The sequence below is a fragment of the Notolepis coatsorum genome, assembly GCF_963971535.1.
Source record: "Notolepis coatsorum genome assembly, chromosome: 9".
Classification (NCBI taxonomy): Eukaryota; Metazoa; Chordata; class Actinopteri; order Aulopiformes; family Paralepididae; genus Notolepis; species Notolepis coatsorum.
Genome location: NC_140173.1, coordinates 36,946,438 through 36,969,475, shown reverse-complemented (window position 1 = coordinate 36,969,475; position 23,038 = coordinate 36,946,438). Strand labels below are relative to the sequence as shown.

The window sequence follows — 23,038 nt, the reverse complement described above, 5'->3', positions numbered from 1 at the left end:
AATAAAGATATCCTGGTACCCAGACTGCTGTAGGATATACATAATGAAACATACTTTATAATAAAGATATCCAGACTGCTGGAGGATATACATAATGAAACATACTTTATAATAAAGATATCCAGACTGCTGGAGGATATACATAATGAAACATACTATATAATAAAGATATCCAGACTGCTGGAGGATATACATAATGAAACATACTATATAATAAAGATATCCTGCTACCCAGACTGCTGTAGGATATACATAATGAAACATACTTTATAATAAATATATCCTGCTACCCAGACTGCTGTAGGATATACATAATGAAACATACTTTATAATAAAGATATCCTGCTACCCAGACTGCTGTAGGATATGCCTTGTCTCCAGATTTCCCCTCTTAGAAATATAGAGGAAATAGAAATAGAGGCATTTCACCAGGGACATCAAAGCACAGGTAATTTACTGTTATAATGTGCTGTTATAATGTGCTGTTATAATGGCTTTGCCCCCCATGTATCTCATCCATCCTCTGTGAACTCTAGGCAGGACTACCAGCAATATGATTATGATTAAAATTTGCGTGTGTGTGTGTGTGTCTGTGTCTGTGTCTGTGTCTGTGTGTCTGTGTAGGCAGTACCTGGTCGTTGTGTTCAAAGACAAACCCTTGGAATTGTGGGACATCAGGACAGGCACCTTGCTGAGAGAGATGGCCAAGAACTTCCCTACGGTCACCGCTCTGGTACAAAGACACAACCATATATACATACAAGAATGTCCCTACGGTTAACAGCCTCACAGCTAGAAGGTCCTGTGTTCGATTCCCGCTTGGGGACCAGGTTGCCGTGTTGCCAGTTACCCAGGTGGGGTATCTCCCAGGCCTTTCTGTTTGGAGTTTGCATGTTCTCCCCGTGCTCGCAAGGGTTTCCCCCCGATAAGATAAACACAATGGAAAAACATGCACAACAGGTCGCTGACGCTGTCGCGTCCCTGACGAAGACGGGCAGGAGCACTTGGATTGGTCCCCGCGGGCGCGGCGCACACTGCAGCCCTTGTCTGCTCCCGGCTGCCCTTGGGGGGAAGGATGGCGGGATGGGAGGTGCAGAGAACATTTCATCAAGTCTGTGTGTTCCTGTGGGTCGCCCATCGCATATGTGTGCGTGTGTTAAATCTGCATGACAAATAAAGACTTCTTCTCTTCTTAAAAAGACACAACCATATATACACACAAGAATGTCCCTACAGTCATTCCTCTGGTACAAAGACACAACCATATACAGTAGGGGTGTAACGGTACATGTATTCGTCCCGCGACTTTACGGTACTGACGCCACGGCTCGGTACATCCAGACCAGAATACGTCTCATGCGACACTGGGTGAAACTAGGGTTGCACATTTTACAAATGTATGCTCAATATCTTTACTTTACTTTACACTGGCTTACTTTGATCTTTAACGTTGAATATCAAGCTTGTATTGCCACATGTAGATGATGAATAAAACGTTTAAGCTTGTAAAGGCATGATGACAAGCGGACAGAACAAATGAACAACTGTGCACTCTGCACTGGGCTGGACTCTACACACACACACACACACACACACACGCACACACACACACACACACACACACACGCACACACGCTAAGGCTGTCCCCGAAGCCTGTTTTTGGGATTCGAACTTCGTCAGGGTTTTGCAAACGGACGTTCGAACCTTCGTTTTTAATTTAAAAAAAAATTATATATATATATACAGTATATATTAACATTTTTCATTTTTTTTTATTTAAATTTTATATACTCAAACTAAATCCTCAATTTGAATAAAGTGATTAATCTGATTAAATTAGTATTTTTTCTTTTATTAAATCAACTTTCCAGACCCAGCCCAGGGGAGAAGCCCCATCCCAACTAAATCAACTTTCGAATGAATATAACTAGGGCTGTCAGTTTATCGCGTTAATTAGATTAATTAATTACACAGCAAATTATCGCGTTATGAAAATTAACTCAAAATGTATTACAAATTATTATTATTTTTTACAGACTTTTTTTTTAAATGGCCCATTTGCATGTTCTTGGTATCTGAATCTATGGATCTCGGGGAATGTATTCCCAGTGTCAGAAATACTGTGTCTGTTACTAGGCTTGAGTAAATTGTAATGAACCAAATGAGAATTATTTTTGGCTGTGAATAACACTGTAACTGAGGGGTACAATTCCCTGACTGTATTATGTAAGTATGGTATCATTAAACCACTACTGTCTTATGTACATTACTACTGGCCATACAGTACACAGGTATCTTAGATGAACACTTCCCACAATGACACGGTTCCACACAAAACTGGGTTTAAGAATATTTATTAGCAGCAATAATAGTATATATAACAATACTTTACTTAGGGTGCGCTTATAAGGCAAAGAATGTGCGTAAGCAAATCAATAACGTATGTCTATTCTCATATTACGCAGGAGATAATGAATACAACCTGAATATTAGGAATTATATCTATGGTACACTAGTAAGGCAGCGGGAGATACTGGTAGGGTCCCTCCGGTTGTAGGCCAGCAAGGGGAGAGGATTTGTCGGTAGTAGAGTCTGGGTCAACGATGAATAGAGAGACTCCAAGTACAGGAGACGGTGCAATAATCTCTTGATCCGCAGACGAATAACAGCTGTTCTCCGTAGCATGCAGCTCCGCATGGAAGAAAGCTAGCCAGCCTCAGGCTTCTGAGAGGCGGGCTCGACGTTGCTCCTCACAGGGTAAATCCCACACAATTGTGGGTGTAGGCGATTCTCCGCTCCATCAATTACAGGACCAAAGCAAATATAATCCAGCCGAAAAGGGCTATGTAGTCGTCGGGTAGATTATCCAGTGTACATGTCCACACGGTCCTCGTCTAGGGCTCCTCGGGTGAAAGCGCCAGGGTAAGCAGCCCAGCCTGGATAAGCACACTAGCTGGTACGAGGAAACGTTGGTGATGCTGGTCACTGTAGAACGGTAGCCGCACGATACACTATACATAAATAGACTATTACTGAATTAATAGAATAGGTCGAACTCGACGGTACAGCGTTAAACTCTGATACTTCAGTTATTAATTCGCACGCGGTCTCAATGCTCTATTTGGGGCCAAACAGGCCATACTTCACCGCACGTTGTATCGTGGGTGAGGCTTCAACTTATTGGGTAACTTTTAGACTAAGTGCTTCTGTATTCACCTGCGCCGTATTTATACGTTAGGTGAACAAACTAGTACCAGCCCTATTCCTGTCTCGTATCCTTGCGCAGAGCCGTTCATGCCCAGGCAAGTCCTTGTCGGTGACTTTGAACCAGACCTTGGGGGTATGGCAGTGGCGCCTAGGGGACCGCTGTCCAATAGGAGAACGAAATATTATGGTCTGTACTAGGTTAAAGGGATATTCCGTGTATATGTACAAGGAATACACAAGGGATATCAAACGATATACAAATATTATGCAATATATATCAATTAATAAATATATATATTCAGTTTAATCTGATCCTTCGTAACAGCCGCCTCCTAATTAGTCCCACCTAATTAGATAAGCAGAGACAGATTAACCGCACTGTCCACTACTCAATGTCTGTTGTGAGGGTAGGCAGTTCACAAAGTCAGGGGGTCATGGTCGTCATCAAGAGTGTCGGGGAGCCTTGGCAACTCTATCAGCCTCGCCACGGGCCGGGTGTATGTCCGCCCTTGGATGAGCACTTCTGCCGCTCTGACCTTTCCGTCGGCACCAGTGATCACTTTACTTACGCGGCCGGCCGGCCACATAGCTCGGGGTAGTGACTGGTCGATAATCATGACGACTGTTCCTTCTGTCAAATTGTCTCTTTCTTTCACCCATTTCTGGCGGGTCTGTAGAGACGGTAGATAGTGGAGTAGGAAACTGTTCCAAAACTTGTCAGCCAATACTTGACTGTACCTCCACATTCTTCGGCCGTTCGCTTCTTCAGGCCTGTACACTGTCTGTGGTAGCGCGGGGTCCAGCCGCCCCATCAAGAGAGTGTTGGGGGTGACTGGGTCGACATCTGCTACATCACTTGAGACGTAACCGAGGGGCTTTGAGTTCAATACTCCCTCGATCTCCGTGAGGACTGTCGTGAGGACTTCTTCCGCCACGGTCTGGGCCCCAAGCACGGCGTACAGGGCTGTCTTTATTGAACGTACTTCTCGTTCCCAAGTTCCACCGAAGTGAGGTGCATTCGGGGGATTAAACTGGAAATCAATCTGATATGGAGCGAGGTGGGTCTTAAGTTCTGGGCCCATAGCTTGGAAGCTCTCCCTCAGCTCTCTTTCTCCGCCTTTGAAGTTTGTCCCGTGATCAGACAATAATATAGACGGTTTCCCTTTCCGTGATGTGAATCTTCGGAAGGCCATAAGGAATGAGTCTGTGCTCATGGTTGGAAGGAGTTCTATGTGTATCGCTCGGGTGGTCATGCATTTGAATACAATACCCCACCGCTTCTCAGTCCCTCTTCCTTTCTTTACATACAGCGGGCCGAAACAGTCCATACCGGTGGAGTGAAAGGGCTTGTCGCCGAGTCGGAGGCGACAGGGGGGTAGGTCAGCGATCCGGGGTATACTGGGCTGTGCTCGCCATTTACGACAGTCTAGACAAGTCCGCTGGAAGCGTCGTACTGCTTCTCTCCCTTGCAGTATCCAATAACGACGTCTGATCTCCGCGAAGACTCTCTCTGCCCCGGCGTGGTGCACGTCCTCGTCGTATTTCTTTATGATAAGCTCTGTGACCTTGTGTCGGCTGTTTAAGACTATCGGGTACTTGACGTCATTCGGTAAGTCTGGGGCTCTCCTCAGACGACCACCCACTCTGATGAGATTATGGGCGTCGCTCTCAGGGGCTAAGTGGAGCAATCTGCTGTCTGACGGGACTGGCTTTGATCCCTGTAGACAGTCTAGCTCGTCGGGGAACGAGTCTCTCTGGGCTCGCTGTAGCAGAAGGAGTTCTGCTTCTTCGTAGTTAGCTGCAGTAATGTCAGTAGTGGGCTGAACCTCTGGGTGGTGCCACAGGAATGTCTTTAGCTGCGCACTCTCAAGGGTGAGGCAGTCGTCTATGTTGGGGTCTGTGGGGACGAGTGTGTGTGTCAACCCACAGAACATAGATTTCTTATTCTCTGCCTCCTCTTCACTCGCCTCCCGTGGGGTGGGTGTAGGCCACTCTTCTTCCGGGAGCTTGAGGAACTCGGGCCCGTCACTATATAGATTGTGACGGGTGAGGTCATCCAGGGACATTCCCCGGGTGATGACGTCAGCTGGGTTGTGTTTTGTGTCCACATACCTCCAGCTTGCTGCTTCTGTTAAATCTTGGATCTCTGTGATTCTGACTCCCACGAAGACCTTGTATCTACACGAATCAGACTGGATCCATGTGAGTACGGTCATGGAGTCTGACCACAGGATTGTTCTTTGCACCGGAATGGTGAGTTCACGTTGGATTAACGTGGCGAGTTGCGCTCCTGCTAGGGCTGCGCAGAGCTCTAGACGCGGGATAGATTGTTGCTTGCGGGGGGCTATTCTTGAGCGAGCCAGGATGAAGGCAGTATGTATTTCTCCTCCCTCCTCTCGGGCACGCAAGTAGGCCACCGAACCGTAGGCTACTTCGGAGGCGTCGCTGAAGACGTGCAGGTCCATCTGGCACGTCTCCGGTCTCACTGTGGGTGGGAAGTAGCTGCGGCGTATGTTGACACCTGGGAGTGAGCTGAGTTCTGTCTCCCACTCTCTCCATGTGGAGGCAAGGTGTTCGGGTATGGGGTCGTCCCAGCCCTGGTCCTTGTCCCATAACGCTCTTACAATCATCTTTGCCCTGGTGGTGTAAGGTAGAATACATCCCAACGGGTCATATTGTCTGGCGAGTGTTCTGTATACACTCCGTCTTGTGGTCGGTAGTGCAGTCGACCTTCCCTGCTCCTTGGTCAGGGGTGTGTGTTTATAATGGAGCGAGTCTGTTTTGAAGCGCCAGACTAGTCCTAATGTCATTTCTTGGGCTTCTCCTGGGATGGTCGCCATCCAGGTCTCGCTGCTTGCTGCCTTGTCCTCTGGGGAGAGGCTGCGCAATACTTGAGGGTTGCTGCTGGCCCACTGCCGGAGATCAAAGCCGCCTTTGATCAGGGAGGCGCGGAGCTTGAGTAGGAGGGCCTCGGCTTCTTCTGGCGTCGAGACGCTTTGCAGACAGTTGTCCACGTAGAAACTATTTCCTACACTTTGTCGGACCTCTTCATCAGCTGCTGGGTCCTCTGCGATGTGTTTTTGCAGTGCAAACGTAGCACAGCATGGGCTGCATGTGGTTCCGAAGGGGAGGACTTCCCATTGATAGATGGATGGTTGCTCGTCCCCGATCCTCTCTCTCCATAAGAACCGCAGCAGGGGCTTGTCCTCCTCCACTAGTCGCACCTGCAGGAACATCCCTTTGATGTCGCCGCTGATGGCCACCTTGTCTTGGCGGAAACGTAGTAACACGCCTAGTAGAGAGGGGCCGAGTGTTGGGCCGGGCAAGAGCTCTTTATTCAGATTTTGTGATCCGATCTGGTAGCTGCAGTTGAACACAATACGATCCTTGCCGTTGTGGTGGACTTTGTGGTGCGGCACGTACCATGATTCGGTCGTCTGATCGGCCTCTTTAATGTCAATTTTCTTTATGTGTCCCGCTGTGATTAGCTTGTCAATCTCAGCGCGGTACACAGTAGCTTGAGCGGGGTCTCTGGCTAGGCGCCGCTCTGTGTTCGATAGATACCGCTCCGTCGCTTCTTTTGGGGCGTGGAAGGTAGGCATACCCTCTCGCCTCAGGAGTGGAGTTGCGTATCTCATCACTCCGTTGACTTTGACTCTCTTTGTCCCCTGCTCGAGGAGGGCTATAGCGTAAATGTCTTCCTTGGAACGAATGTGTTTCTTTTCGTTCTTAAAGGGCATTGTCTCTAGTGTCCATAGCCTCTCGACATGCTGTAGGAGGGTGGTGTCTTCTTCTGTCACTCTGGAGTGGAGGCAGCTAGTGGCTGCTGTTCGGTTAGGAGACCTAGAGAGGGGGCCTTGTAGTGTCCATCCTAGGCGGGTCTCGACTGCTGCAGGACAGCCTCTGGGCCCAGTGTGGACACGGTCCATCGGGACGATGAGGTGTGCATGGTCGGATCCTATCAGCAGGGTCGGGGTGGCACCGTCTATGAGCGGTATAGGTAGTTGACGCAGGTGCACATATTTATCCATCAGCTTGGCGATGGGGTAGGTGTACTGCGACAGGCCTATGTCTTGGCTGGTGAAGGCGTTAGTGATCCTATACCGTCTCTCTGGCTGCCCGCTTGCTGCGATAGTGAAGGAGACATTCTCGCCCTTTATCGTCTTTAGGTCTCTTCTTATTGTCCGAATCGTCATCGTTTCTTCACTCCCCCGCAGCCCCAGCTGGGCCGCAGCGGACGCGAGGAGAAGGGTCTTCTCTGACCCGTCGTCAAGGACGGCGTAGGTGTCCATGACCTTGTCTTCGTAACTCAATGTTACGCGGACCACCTTCAAGAGCACCCGGGCGCCCCCGCTGCTGGCGGGGTCAATGTACATAACACTTGCCTTTGTGCTGCTTGAGGGTGCAGGCTTTCTTCTGTTACTGTCATGTAGGACGTCCAAGTGGGCTCCGTCACACCGACTACACCTCTTCTTTAAGCGGCAATCGGCTGCCATGTGACTGCGCGCACATCGGTAACAGCGTCGGTTGGATTTTATCCATTGACTCACCTCATCGGCGGTCATCTTCTTGAACGTGTCACAGTGTGACAGCCAGTGTTCCTTTTCGCAGTACGGGCATACAATCTTCCACTTCTCTTTCATCGAGGGGGTACTGTGGTTCTTGTTGCTCGGTACTGATTCAGCTTGGTGCATGACGGTCACCAGTCCGCGGCCATCGTTTGCTCTCCTAGGTCCCTCTCTGGAGCTTGGTGTACTCCGCACGAACGTATCCAACCGTAGGCTGTTGACTTCTCTCGCCAGGAAGTCGGCTAGGACTAGGAGGGATGGCTCGGGACCGTTAGGATCACGGTGGTCTCTTTGCCGCCTGAAGCGCTCTTGTCGGGCAGGCGGAAGCTTCTCTAAAATCCTCTCAACGTTAGAGTTTGCGTACAGTTCGTGCATACCCTTTTCCTTTTGCGCCCCCAGCATCCCTACCAGGGATTGTACCTTGATAGACAGGTCATCTAGTGAACGATTGTCTGTGGCTGGGGGTAGACGGTCAATATTCCTTATCTCTTGTATTACGTAGTCCCATATGCGTCCATATCGTTGGTCGAGTGCTGCTAGAGCCGCGGTGTATGGGGTAGTAGAGGTGGAATATGCCAGCGCTATATTGTGCGCTCGGGGCACCTTGAGGTGCTTGAGTAGGATAGCATACTTGTACGGTTCATCAGCTACATCGGACATCATTGTCTCTAAGCACATTCGTAGCTCTGTGTACTGTGCTCTGTTCTCGTGTGTGAAGTCCGGGAACGTCGGTGTGCCAAGGTACGATGCCATGGATGGCTGGCACATCGGTGAGCGTTGGAGGAGAGGCCTCCTAGGCGAGTCTCCTCTTACGTGTCGTGGTGGGCTGGTACCTGCTGGGTACCAAGGCCCGCTTACCCAGGTGCTGTTCCTCGGGGCTGGTCGTGCGTCAAGCTCACCCGTGAATCGAGTCGGGGGTCTGTAGCGCAGAGCCGCGGGGGTAAAGTCTGGGCTGTACTGGACCTCCTGGTCCTGTGGAGTACGGTGATGCTGTTGGGCTTGGCTCTCCTCCTCTCCCTCTTCTTCTTCCTCTGGCAGGTCATCTAGATCCTGTAGTCGTCTATTTAGCCTCTCCGCGGTATAGGCCGGTTCTTCCCTGTTGCTGGGTCTCGCTTGGACCGGTCGGGGAAGGGGTTCGGAGAGGGGTATAGGCTCTCTCTGGTCGCCGGGCTCAGGGTCGCTTGATCGGGTAGGGGAGGGTGCCCTTGACCCTTGTCTTGACGAGGCCCTGGAGCCCCGGGCGGAGGGAGGGGGGGTTACCCTGGCAATCAGCTGCTCCATCATCCGCGCCTGTAATCGGTCGCGCTCGGCTTCGCGCTTGGTGAGAGCGAGGTCGCGCTCTGCTTCGCGTTGGGCACCGGCGGCGGCACGCTGGGCTTCGGCGCGGTCTCTTTCCATATTCTCTTCCGTCTGGAGGCGTCTAGTCTCTAGGCGTATGCGGTCTTTGTCACTCCGTTGCTGCGCCTGAAAGCGCTCTCGTTCGGTCGCGGAATGTTCGCGTTCACTAAGGGCTTGCGCTTGGAGTTTCGCGTGGAAGCGTTCTTGTTCCATGGAAGAATGTTCGCGCTCTCTAAGCGTCTGTGCTTGGAGTCGATCGCGCTCGGTTGAGGCTGCCAGGCTGGCGACGAAGGCCTGCGCCAGCATCTTTTCCGCCTCGCTGGGGGAGGACGCTGGTTGAGGTGATCGGCTCCTGGTAGTACTCGTTGGAGATCCGTTCTCCTGTCGCGTACCGAGGAGATCCATCTCCGGGGTGCGCGTCTCTTCTTGTGGTGGGTCGGGTTCCATCCCTGGAGGGCTTTCTTTATCCTGGAGCTCTCCGGGGACTACTTCTTCGGTCTTGGCGGGGGGTAAAGTCATGTCAGGTCCCTCCTGGTCCCCACCGTGAGCTTGGTCAGTTACGTTAGAACCCACTAGGGTCTCTACTGGCGGGGTAGCCTGGTCGGTAGGGTTGGACATAATTTTACTATCTACTTTTTCCGCGTTTAACGTCTGTAGAAAGCTAGGTAGTATACTGGCAACGTAATCCTCTAAGTACGGAGGTGTCTGCCGTCTACGCTGCGGGCGATCTATTTTAGGAGAACCGTTTTGTGGAGTGTTCATCATTGGCCATGTCAATATTAATACTACTATATTAATATTACGCTAGTTACCCTCCGGCTCGAAGGACCAATTCTAACTGAGGGGTACAATTCCCTGACTGTATTATATAAGTATGGTATCATTAAACCACTACTGTCTTATGTACATTACTACTGGCCATACAGTACACAGGTATCTTAGATGAACACTTCCCACAATGACACGGTTCCACACAAAACTGGGTTTAAGAATATTTATTAGCAGCAATAATAGTATATATAACAATACTTTACTTAGGGTGCGCTTATAAGGCAAAGAATGTGCGTAAGCAAATCAATAACGTATGTCCATTCTCATATTACGCAGGAGATAATGAATACAACCTGAATATTAGGAATTATATCTATGGTACACTAGTAAGGCAGCGGGAGATTCTGGTAGGGTCCCTCCGGTTGTAGACCAGCAAGGGGAGAGGATTTGTCGGTAGTAGAGTCTGGGTCAACGATGAATAGAGAGACTCCAAGTACAGGTGACGGTGCAATAATCTCTTGATCCGCAGACGAATAACAGCTGTTCTCCGTAGCATGCAGCTCCGCATGGAAGAAAGCTAGCCAGCCTCAGGCTTCTGAGAGGCGGGCTCGACGTTGCTCCTCACAGGGTAAATCCCACACAATTGTGGGTGTAGGCGATTCTCCGCTCCATCAATTACAGGACCAAAGCAAATATAATCCAGCCGAAAAGGGCTATGTAGTCGTCGGGTAGATTATCCAGTGTACATGTCCACACGGTCCTCGTCTAGGGCTCCTCGGGTGAAAGCGCCAGGGTAAGCAGCCCAGCCTGGATAAGCACACTAGCTGGTACGAGGAAACGTTGGTGATGCTGGTCACTGTAGAACGGTAGCCGCACGATACACTATACATAAATAGACTATTACTGAATTAATAGAATAGGTCGAACTCGACGGTACAGCGTTAAACTCTGATACTTCAGTTATTAATTTGCACGCGGTCTCAATGCTCTATTTGGGGCCAAACAGGCCATACTTCACCGCACGTTGTATCGTGGGTGAGGCTTCAACTTATTGGGTAACTTTTAGACTAAGTGCTTCTGTATTCACCTGCGCCGTATGTATACGTTAGGTGAACAAACTAGTACCAGCCCTATTCCTGTCTCGTATCCTTGCGCAGAGCCGTTCATGCCCAGGCAAGTCCTTGTCGGTGACTTTGAACCAGACCTTGGGGGTATGGCAGTGGCGCCTAGGGGACCGCTGTCCAATAGGAGAACGAAATATTATGGTCTGTACTAGGTTAAAGGGATATTCCGTGTATATGTACAAGGAATACACAAGGGATATCAAACGATATACAAATATTATGCAATATATATCAATTAATAAATATATATATTCGGTTTAATCTGATCCTTCGTAACAAACACCATGCTAAAATTTACCAGACCTGAAAAATCTAAGCAAATGAATAAAGGGAAGATGATTAAACAGAAGGTTTTGTAGATACAGTACTGAATTCAAATGCAATTTGAAATATGATTATAGAATATAAAATATCAGGCCTAAAATGGTTATGCGATTAAAATGCGATTAATTAGATTAATTTATTACAAATCCTGTAATTAATTAGATACATTTTTTTTATCGCCTGACAGCACTAAATATAACTCATCAGTTTATTTTAATACTATAATGTTAGTGTAGCCTAATCTGTAGGGCTGCAACGATTAGTCGACATAATCGACGACGTCGATCATAAAAATTCGTTGACGGGGATTTTTTGCGTCGATGCGTCGTATAAAAAAATCAGAGACGCAAATGTTCATTTGTAACTGCAATGCACTACAGGAAGTGCTGGGGGCACTATCGTTTCCATTGTCTGACTGCATTCTGTAGTAACGGCGCGGGTAAGAAGAAGAAAGAATGCACCCCGGAGCTTCGGAACATGGGTACGTTTTAGATAGTTAGCCATAGTATTGTATTTTTTACGTTAGCTTACATGTTGGAAAACAGAACGTCTCATGGATATGGATAATGCTTGCTAAGCGAACTCTATTGCTGGGGCTTATAGAGGCTGCGCTATGTTTGTATGTAACGTTAAACAGCGCCAAGCTACAGCGTTGCTGCACGCTAAATCAGTTATACCGAGGCTGCGGTAATGTTGTATATAACGTAACGTTAGCTAAACAAGAGCGCCAAGCTTACAGCGTTGCTGCTTTTATATACACATATACTCAATGTGGCAGTGTGTGTCACAATCTTACTTAGCTAGTCAGTCTGCAAAAACACGACACTCTGTGCTAACGTGAGCTGTTTGTAGCCTAGCCAGCCAAGTTCCAACTAGCTTTCCCATGGTTTAACGTTAATGGCATTATGTAGTACATCATCTAAAATAAACTTTCACACATACACACACTCCTCATACAGCAAACAAAAGACCTAGAAGTCTGTCTGATCCGACTCATCCTCCTCTCCTCTCCCCCTACAGCTGTTCCACGTCACCCTCCTGGACCAAGTTACAGCCCCATCAGCCGCGGTGCTGGGGGCAGATGCTGCTACTTATTTTCTTTCTTTGTTTACATTTAAACACTTGCACTTTAATTTGTATTATTTAATTTATTTATTTTGTTATGATTGATTGTTGTATTGTATTTATGTTATTCAAATACATTTTGATTTAAGCAAGTTGCTTAAGATCCAAATTCAAATGTTTCATGAGTCATTATTTTTATTTGCTATGGGTAGTCGACTAGCCAACCTCTTAGTCGAATATAAAAAAAATAATAATAATTTGTAATTTCTTTCCAAAAGAAAAGAGGCCTAGAAGCGTGGCTAACGCTAATGGCACGCATACCAGAGGCTAACTGCCTACGAAAACAGGCACAGAGGCACTGAAAGAGGATTTCACCCATCTAATGAACACACTAGACTAGACAAATATCAAGATGTATCCATCAGTGGACCAATTGCATGCTTTTGCAGAGGACAAGAAGCCTTCAGTCGACACCTTCAGACATTAAGCACCCCCCACAGCCCAAATGGAATGATACAATTTTATTTTATTTTTATATATATATATATATATATATATATATATATATATATATATATATATATATATATATATATATATATATTTTGTCAACCAATAGTCGACTAACAGCAAATTTTGGCCAATCATAGCCATCCAACCATCCAAATCCTTAGTCGGGGACAGCCCTGTTATGTTAAGTTAACTGTTAAGGCAGAGGGACTGGACAACAGGGTGACATTCACAGGTGTGCAGACTTGAGCATGTGAGGTAAAACATGCACTGGAGCCCGGAAAATGAGCCGCGCCCACAGGAAACAGAGATGGAGGGTGTGACAAAAATAATCGTTAGATTAGTCGACTAATCGAAAAATAATCGACAGATTAGTCGACTACCAAAATAATCGGTAGTTGCAGCCCTACTAATCTGTATCTGCAACTGTGAAGAAAACATTTTGAATGTTGATTTAGAATTCGAATGCCAACGTTACGAACGAAGGTTCGAACGTTTGGGCTCAGCCCTAACGCACGCACACACACACCAACTTTCTCCTGCAGACTTTCCCTCACAGCTGAAATAAAATACGAACGCACTACATACTTTTCCCGGACGCGTCTATACTTTCCACAAGCTAGTTGTCCTTCCGCGTTGCTCTGATTCGCCACTGACCACCCCTGCCTACGCTAGTTATGAGCGTAGCATAGAAATAATAATAATGCGAGAGCGAGCGGAGAGGGGGAGAGCGAGCCTCCCACACACGCACAGTAGTACGCCCTACTGTAGAACATGACATATTAGCATGACATCTGATTTATTAATGCCAATACTAAAGATTCGGGACAAACGCAATTGGCACAAGTGTAAATCATGGATTAGTCACTCAGTTTTAACATCCGCCGACTTAGCTCAACTCGTTCGTCAGCTGGCTGTGGAGCCTATGGGCACAAGTTCAAATCACTCTTAGTTCAAATTTTTTTTTTTTTTACGTTTAATTAATTTATCCACTCTGGTTGGATGGTGTGTATGTATGCGTATGTATTGTGCTGTATAATGACAATACATTTTAATCGAATCTCATTTTGAAATCGCTACGCTGCCTATGGACATGACAGTGGCGCGTCAGACAGCTTCGGCTACCTCAACAGGTAGCGATTTTAAAATGAGATTTGATTCAATTGTATTGTCATTATACAGCACAATATATACATACACACCAGTGACACCATCCAACCAGAGTGGATAAATTAATTAAATGTAAAAAAAAACTAAAAAGTGTGATTTGAACTTGTGACCATAGGCTCCACAGCCAGCTGACGAACGAGTTGAGCTAAATCGGCGGATGTTAAAACTGAGTGACTAATCCATGATTTACACTTGTGCCAATTGTGTTTGTTCCGAATCTATAGTATTGGCATTAATAAATCAGATGTCATGCTAATATGTCATGTTCTACAGATACCCATTTCAAAGTGCGTGTGTGCGAGGCTCAATGATATTTTTTTCCTGTTGTACCGAACTCGTACCGAACCATGACCCCGAAACCAAGGTACGTACCGAATCGTCGCTTCTGTGTACCGTTACACCCCTAATATATATATATATATATATATATATATATATATATATATATATATATATATATATATATATATATATATATATATATATATATATATAGTGATTATATATATGATGGATGGGAGTGCGAGGACAGGCGTTCCGACAAGCTGTCAAATCACTGTCAGAGGCTGCTGAACGAAGCGCCAGCTGGCTCCGGATCAAGAGAAAGGACCCCAACTGGGCTGCAAAATGACCACCGAGGGGTAAAAGCAGATGGGGGCACACCTGGGACGCCAGGTGTTGCCGTTGAGCCCTTCGGCGGTGTCGTGGGCCTGTCAACGAAACACCAATGAAGGAGGGTGCCCACCTGAAGACCCCAGTGAAGCCTTTACCCTTTACCCCATTCAATACCAAGGGATTGTACTATCTAGTCCTATAAGCTCAACTATAGTATATATATTGTGTCTGACTCTCTCTAGGAATGGTCTCCTTCCCACAACCTGAAGAGTCTGAAGAAGAAGCAGATGGCAGCCAGAGAGGCCATGGCCAGACAGACCGTCTCCGACACTGAGCAGAGCACTGTGGAGTCCAATGTTATCAGGTACCATAGCCTGTGTGTGCGTGTGTGTGTGTGTGTGGTCCTCTTATCACCATAGTCTTATCTATCATCTAGATTAGACTACTGCAACTCCCTCTATATATAGGCAACCAGTCTTCCCTGTCCCGACTAAAGCTGGTACAAAACGCTGCTGCCAGACTGTTGACCGGAACCCGTAAGAGAGACCACATCACCCCTGTCCTTGCCTCCCTTCATTGTCTTCCAGTATGCTACAGAATCCATTTTAAGGTTCTCCTATTTGTTTTTAAAGCCCTTAACACTTTCCATTAACATGGTAAAGCATGGTTAAATGCCACCACCCACTTCAATGATAGCGTTGTGAACGCATAATCACTGTCTTAAAATTATGGTGTCTAATCTGCCTGTCGCTTATCAATGACTTGTTTGCAGTCAACATTGTCGAAACGGATTGTTTTTTAATCGGTTCATTTCCGTTTTATAGCATTTTGAAAAGCCCTCGTTTTCAAGGAAAATATATAGATTCCGTGATAAAAGGCATTTACTGGAATATTCTGGAATACACAAACACGTTGTCATTTTTCTGCCTATTTATGAATCGTTTTCAAATAAACGCTAGATTATCGATAGTATATGTGTACTTATGCACGCTATAGAGGCGGGCTGAAATATCGATTCTCTCATTTCCTGATCGCGCACACACAGACACACACACGCATAGGGCAAACACTTATATCTCTGTGAAAATAGCTCTGATTATCATAAGACTGGTCAAATAAATTCCTTACCTGAGATCAGATGTTATCCAAAAAGATTATTCCAATTCCTGATCGCCATTCCAAATATCGATCACGCTTATTGATTACAGTGTTGGGTACTGTAAATACATAATCCGCGCGTTTTCCGGGCCGGCGAGCACAATGGATTCTTCAGTTGGCTTGAGGGAAAAGTAAAATGAGGAAACTGGCCAAACCCCCTTTGTCAGTGTAAAGTAATGGGGTGCAGTTACACATGGAGAGACGATAGGGGGCGGTATATTCCCAATTGAGCTCAGAGAGAGTCTGCAACACTAGCGTGAGGCTCGATTGATGAAATATGAATTCAAATCGCCAATAATAATAAAAAACGACAAACAAACACTATATACTGTAGCGTAGGGGGCACTCAAAGGTCGGCATGAACTAACGACAAAACGCGTCCGTGGCACTCAATGTGTTAATGGTCAGCCCCCCTCCTACATCTCAGACCTCCTATCCCCCTATTCCAACACCAGGTCCCTCAGGTCAGCCGATCAGAGGCTCCTGACAGTCCGGAGGTCTAACCTTAAGCTCAGGGGGGCCGTGCCTTTGCTGTCGCAGCCCCTGGACTGTGGAACAGCATCCCCACCTCCATTAGGCTTTCCCCCTCGATAGATGCCTTCAGATCTAGACTCAAAACCCACTTCTACCTACTAGTGTTTCCCGATGTTCACTGACTCATGCCCTGTTTTCCTGTGTGCTTGCCTCTGGGCTCTCCCGTAAAACGGAGTTGTGATTGTTGTCTATATGTTCTCTAGATATATCTATGTATCTACCCTCTGTACAGCACTTTGGTTGACATGTGTCATGTTAAATGTGCTATATAAATAAATCTGATTGATTGATTGATAGTGCTCCGTCAGGATCAGATAGATTAATGAAAACATTAATGACAGACAGACAGACAGACAGACAGACAGACAGACAGACAGACAGACAGACAGACAGACAGACAGACAGACAGACAGACAGACAGACAGACAGATAACCAACATGGTATAAACCCCCAGTCTATATCCTGTTAGTCAGACTACTGTGTTTCTAAAAGAAAACCCCTCCATCCAATAACATATGAGGTGTTGATTTTAAAAGGATCCCCCTACAGTCAGCGATCAGCCAGGCCATCTGATCTAACACTAACTCTAACCCTACAGTCTCCTCCAGGATGCAGAGAGCAAGTCAGAGACCAGCCAGGCCATCTCGGCCAGAGAACATTTTGTCTTCACTGATACAGACGGACAGGTTTACCACATCACCGTGGAGGGAAACACTGTTAAAGATGGAGCTCGCATCCCCCCTGATGTAAGTCCTCCCCTCTCTCTACCTTCTCCTCCTCTCTCTCTACCTTCTACTCCTCTCTCTACCTTCTCCTCCTCTCTCCTCTCTCTACCTTCTCCTCCTCTCTCTACCTTCTCATCTCTCTACCTTCTCCTCCCCTATATCTACCTTCTCTTCCTCTCTCTATACCTTCTCCTCCTCTCTCTACCTTCTCCTCATATCTCTATCTTCTCCTCTATCTCTACCTCCTCCTCTATCTAAACCTCCTCTTCTCTCTATCTCCTCTTCTCTCTATCTCCTCCTCCTCTATATCTACCCCATCCTATCTATACCTCCTTCTCTCTCTATCTCCTCTATATCTACTTCCTCCTCTCTACCTCCTCATAGCTCTCTACCTCCTCCTCCACCTCTCTACCTCCTCATAGCTCTATACTTCCTCCTCCTCCTCTCGCTCTACCTCCTCATCTATCTCTACATCATCCTCTATCTTCTCCTCTATCTCTACCGTCTCCTCTACCTCATTTTCTCTCATGTTCCTCACTTCTTTCCCCATATATATTCTCTCTCTCTCTTTCTTTCTCTTTCTCTCTCTCACTCTCTCTCTATTTCTCTCTCTCTCTCTCTTTCTCTCTCTCTCTCTCTCTCTCTCTCTCTCTCTCTCTCTCTCTCTCTCTCTCTCTCTCTCTCTCTCTCTCTCTCTCTCTCTTTATCTCTCTCTCTCTCTCTCTCTCTCTCTCCCCCTCTCCTCTGTCGGTCTTGTATGGCCAATAAAAAGCTGTAAAAATGCTAAAATCAATCAAAAAGAAAAAAAAGGAACAGAGAAGACCGTTGGGTTGGTTTTATTTGTCTCATTAGAGACAAATCGATGTCTCTGTTGGCACGGAAACTGAACCCTACAAATGGAACGTACCACACAGACATAAAAGACATGCTGTCAAATCAATGGTTGTCACCTATAAACACACACACAGATACACACACACACACACACACACATACACGTAGACGTAACCAGGACAACATCAAACATTCAGCTATACTCTTGTGTTATTTCCAGTGTTGTAGTTGAAACCGAGTCAAGACCAAGACCAGAGTTGATCAAGTCTGAGTCAAGACCAAGACCAGAGTTGATCAACTCTGAGTCAAAATCAAGACCAGAGTTTATCAAGTCTGAGTCAAGACCAAGACCAGAGTTTATCAAGTCTGAGTCAAGACCAAGACCAGTGTATCAAATCTGAGTCAAGACCAAGACCAGAGTGTATCAAGTCTGAGTCAAGACCAAGACCAGAGTTTATCAAGTCTGAGTCAAGACCAATACCAGTGTATCAACTCTGAGTCAAAATCAAGACCCGAGTGTATCAAGTCTGAGTCAAGACCAGAGTTTATCAAGTCTGAGTCAAGACCAAGACCAGAGTGTATCAAGTCTGAGTCAAGATCAAGACCAGAGTTTATCAAGTCTGAGTCAAGACCAAGACCAGAGTTTATCGAGTCTGAGTCAAGACCAAGACCGGAGTGTATCAAGTCTGAGTCAAGACCAATACCAGAGTGTATCAAGTCTGAGTCAAGACCAAGACCAGAGTTTATCAAGTCTGAGTTAAGATCAAGACCAGCGTTTATCAAGTCTGAGTCAAGATCAAGACCAGAGTGTATCAAGTCTGAGTCAAGACCAGAGTTTATCAAGTCTGAGTCAAGATCAAGACCAGAGTGTATCAAGTCTGAGTTAAGACCAGAGTTTATCAAGTCTGAGTCAAGACCAAGACCAGAGTTGATTAAGTCTGAGTCAAGATCAAGACCAGAGTTGATCAAGTCTGAGTCAAGACCAAGACCAGAGTTGATCAAGTCTGAGTCAAGATCAAGACCAGAGTTTATCAAGTCTGAGTCAAGACCAAGACCAGAGATTATCAAGTCTGAGTCAAGATCAATACCAGAGTTTATCAAGTCTGAGTCAAGACCAAGACCAGAGTGTATCAAGTCTGAGTCAAGACCAGAGTTTATCAAGTCTGAGTCAAGACCAGAGTTTATCAAGTCTGAGTCAAGACCAGAGTTTATCAAGTCTGAGTCAAGACCAGAGTTTATCAAGTCAAGATCAAGGCCAGAGTTTATCAAGTCATGATCAAGACCAGAGTTGATCAAGTCTGAGTCAAGACCAGAGTTTATCAAGTCTGAGTCAAGACCATGACCAGAGTGTATCAAGTCTGAGTCAAGACCAGAGTTTATCAAGTCTGAGTCAAGACCAGAGTTTATCAAGTCTGAGTCAAGACCAGAGTTTATCAAGTCTGAGTCAAGACCAGAGTTTATCAAGTCAAGATCAAGGCCAGAGTTTATCAAGTCAAGATCAAGACCAGAGTTGATCAAGTCTGAGTCAAGACCAGAGCTTATCAAGTCTGAGTCAAGATCAAGACCAGAGTTGATCAAGTCTGGTCAAGACCAGAGTGTATCAAGTCTGAGTCAAGACCAGAGTTTATCAAGTCTGAGTTAAGACCAGAGTTTATCAAGTCTGAGTCAAGACCAAGACCAGAGTTTATCAAGTCTGAGTCAAGACCAGAGATTATCAAGTCTGAGTCAAGACCAGAGTTTATCAAGTCTGAGTCAAGACCAGAGTTTATCAAGTCAAGATCAAGACCAGAGTTGATCAAGTCAAGATCAAGACCAGAGCTTATCAAGTCTGAGTCAAGACCAGAGTTTATCAAGTCTGAGTCAAGACCATAGTTTATCAAGTCAAGATCAAGACCAGAGTTTATCAAGTCTGAGTCAAGACCAGAGTTTATCAAGTCTGAGTCAAGACCAGAGTTTATCAAGTTTGAGTCAAGACCAAGACCAGAGTTTATCAAGTCTGAGTCAAGACCAGAGTTTATCAAGTCTGAGTCAAGACCAGAGTTTATCAAGTCTGAGTCAAGACCAAGACCAGAGTTTATCAAGTCTGACTCAAGACCAGAGTTTATCAAGTCTGACTCAAGACCAAGACCAGAGTTTATCAAGTCTGAGTCAAGACCAGAGTGTATCAAGTCTGACTCAAGACCAAGACCAGAGTTTACCAATCTGAGTCAAGACCAAGACCAGAGTTTATCAAGTCTGAGTCAAGACCAAGACCAGAGTTTATCAAGTCTGAGTCAAATGGAACGTACCACACAGACATAAAAGACATGCTGTCAAATCAATGGTTGTCACCTATAAAACAGCAGGCAAACACACACACAGATACACACACACACACACACACACACACACATACACATAGACGTAACCAGGACAACATCAAACATTCAGCTATACTCTTGTGTTATTTCCAGTGTTGTAGTTGAAACCGAGTCAAGACCAAGACCAGAGTTGATCAAGTCTGAGTCAAGACCAAGACCAGAGTTGATCAACTCTGAGTCAAAATCAAGACCAGAGTTTATCAAGTCTGAGTCAAGACCAAGACCAGAGTTTATCAAGTCTGAGTCAAGACCAAGACCAGTGTATCAAATCTGAGTCAAGACCAAGACCAGAGTGTATCAAGTCTGAGTCAAGACCAAGACCAGAGTTTATCAAGTCTGAGTCAAGACCAATACCAGTGTATCAACTCTGAGTCAAAATCAAGACCCGAGTGTATCAAGTCTGAGTCAAGACCAGAGTTTATCAAGTCTGAGTCAAGACCAAGACCAGAGTGTATCAAGTCTGAGTCAAGATCAAGACCAGAGTTTATCAAGTCTGAGTCAAGACCAAGACCAGAGTTTATCGAGTCTGAGTCAAGACCAAGACCGGAGTGTATCAAGTCTGAGTCAAGACCAATACCAGAGTGTATCAAGTCTGAGTCAAGACCAAGACCAGAGTTTATCAAGTCTGAGTTAAGATCAAGACCAGCGTTTATCAAGTCTGAGTCAAGACCAAGACCAGAGTGTATCAAGTCTGAGTCAAGACCAGAGTTTATCAAGTCTGAGTCAAGATCAAGACCAGAGTGTATCAAGTCTGAGTTAAGACCAGAGTTTATCAAGTCTGAGTCAAGACCAAGACCAGAGTTGATTAAGTCTGAGTCAAGATCAAGACCAGAGTTGATCAAGTCTGAGTCAAGACCAAGACCAGAGTTGATCAAGTCTGAGTCAAGATCAAGACCAGAGTTTATCAAGTCTGAGTCAAGACCAAGACCAGAGATTATCAAGTCTGAGTCAAGATCAATACCAGAGTTTATCAAGTCTGAGTCAAGACCAAGACCAGAGTGTATCAAGTCTGAGTCAAGACCAGAGTTTATCAAGTCTGAGTCAAGACCAGAGTTTATCAAGTCTGAGTCAAGACCAGAGTTTATCAAGTCTGAGTCAAGACCAGAGTTTATCAAGTCAAGATCAAGGCCAGAGTTTATCAAGTCAAGATCAAGACCAGAGTTGATCAAGTCTGAGTCAAGACCAGAGTTTATCAAGTCTGAGTCAAGACCAAGACCAGAGTGTATCAAGTCTGAGTCAAGACCAGAGTTTATCAAGTCTGAGTCAAGACCAGAGTTTATCAAGTCTGAGTCAAGACCAGAGTTTATCAAGTCTGAGTCAAGACCAGAGTTTATCAAGTCAAGATCAAGGCCAGAGTTTATCAAGTCAAGATCAAGACCAGAGTTGATCAAGTCTGAGTCAAGACCAGAGCTTATCAAGTCTGAGTCAAGATCAAGACCAGAGTTGATCAAGTCTGGTCAAGACCAGAGTGTATCAAGTCTGAGTCAAGACCAGAGTTTATCAAGTCTGAGTTAAGACCAGAGTTTATCAAGTCTGAGTCAAGACCAAGACCAGAGTTTATCAAGTCTGAGTCAAGACCAGAGATTATCAAGTCTGAGTCAAGACCAGAGTTTATCAAGTCTGAGTCAAGACCAGAGTTTATCAAGTCAAGATCAAGACCAGAGTTGATCAAGTCAAGATCAAGACCAGAGCTTATCAAGTCTGAGTCAAGACCAGAGTTTATCAAGTCTGAGTCAAGACCAGAGTTTATCAAGTCAAGATCAAGACCAGAGTTTATCAAGTCTGAGTCAAGACCAGAGTTTATCAAGTCTGAGTCAAGACCAGAGTTTATCAAGTCTGAGTCAAGACCAAGACCAGAGTTTATCAAGTCTGAGTCAAGACCAGAGTTTATCAAGTCTGAGTCAAGACCAGAGTTTATCAAGTCTGAGTTAAGACCAAGACCAGAGTTTATCAAGTCTGACTCAAGACCAGAGTTTATCAAGTCTGACTCAAGACCAAGACCAGAGTTTATCAAGTCTGAGTCAAGACCAGAGTGTATCAAGTCTGACTCAAGACCAAGACCAGAGTTTACCAATCTGAGTCAAGACCAAGACCAGAGTTTATCAAGTCTGAGTCAAGACCAAGACCAGAGTTTATCAAGTCTGAGTCAAGACCAAGTCCAGAGTTTATCAAGTCTGAGTCAAGACCAGAGTTTATCAAGTCTGAGTCAAGACCAGAGTTTATCAAGTCTGAGTCAAGACCAGAGTTTATCAAGTCTGAGTCAAGACCAGAGTTTATCAAGTCAAGATCAAGGCCAGAGTTTATCAAGTCAAGATCAAGGCCAGAGTTTATCAAGTCAAGATCAAGGCCAGAGTTTATCAAGTCAAGATCAAGACCAGAGTTTATCAAGTCAAGATCAAGGCCAGAGTTTATCAAGTCAAGATCAAGACCAGAGTTGATCAAGTCAAGATCAAAACCAGAGTTGATCAAGTCTGAGTCAAGACCAGAGTTTATCAAGTCTGAGTCAAGACCAGAGTTTATCAAGTCTGAGTCAAGACCAGAGAGTTTATCAAGTCAAGATCAAGACCAGAGTTTATCAAGTCTGAGTCAAGACCAATACCAGAGTTTATCAAGTCAAGATCAAGACCAGAGTTTATCAAGTCAAGATCAAGACCAGAGTTTATCAAGTCTGAGTCAAGACCAGAGTTGATCAAGTATGAGTCAAGACCAAGACCAGAGTTTATCAAGTCTGAG

At 45.6% G+C, this 23,038-nt stretch overlaps 1 protein-coding gene across 1 annotated transcript in view; it reads left to right on the top strand.

Annotated features, from left to right (window-relative positions):
• wdr11 (WD repeat domain 11) overlaps positions 1-23,038 on the top strand; it is a 191,267-nt gene that overhangs the window by 92,041 nt on the left and 76,188 nt on the right. The window contains exons 14-16 of the mRNA XM_084321104.1: positions 625-733; positions 14,936-15,057; positions 16,985-17,132. Coding sequence (XP_084177230.1) covers positions 625-733; positions 14,936-15,057; positions 16,985-17,132 — 379 coding nt within the window. The remainder of the gene's footprint in view (positions 1-624; positions 734-14,935; positions 15,058-16,984; positions 17,133-23,038) is intronic.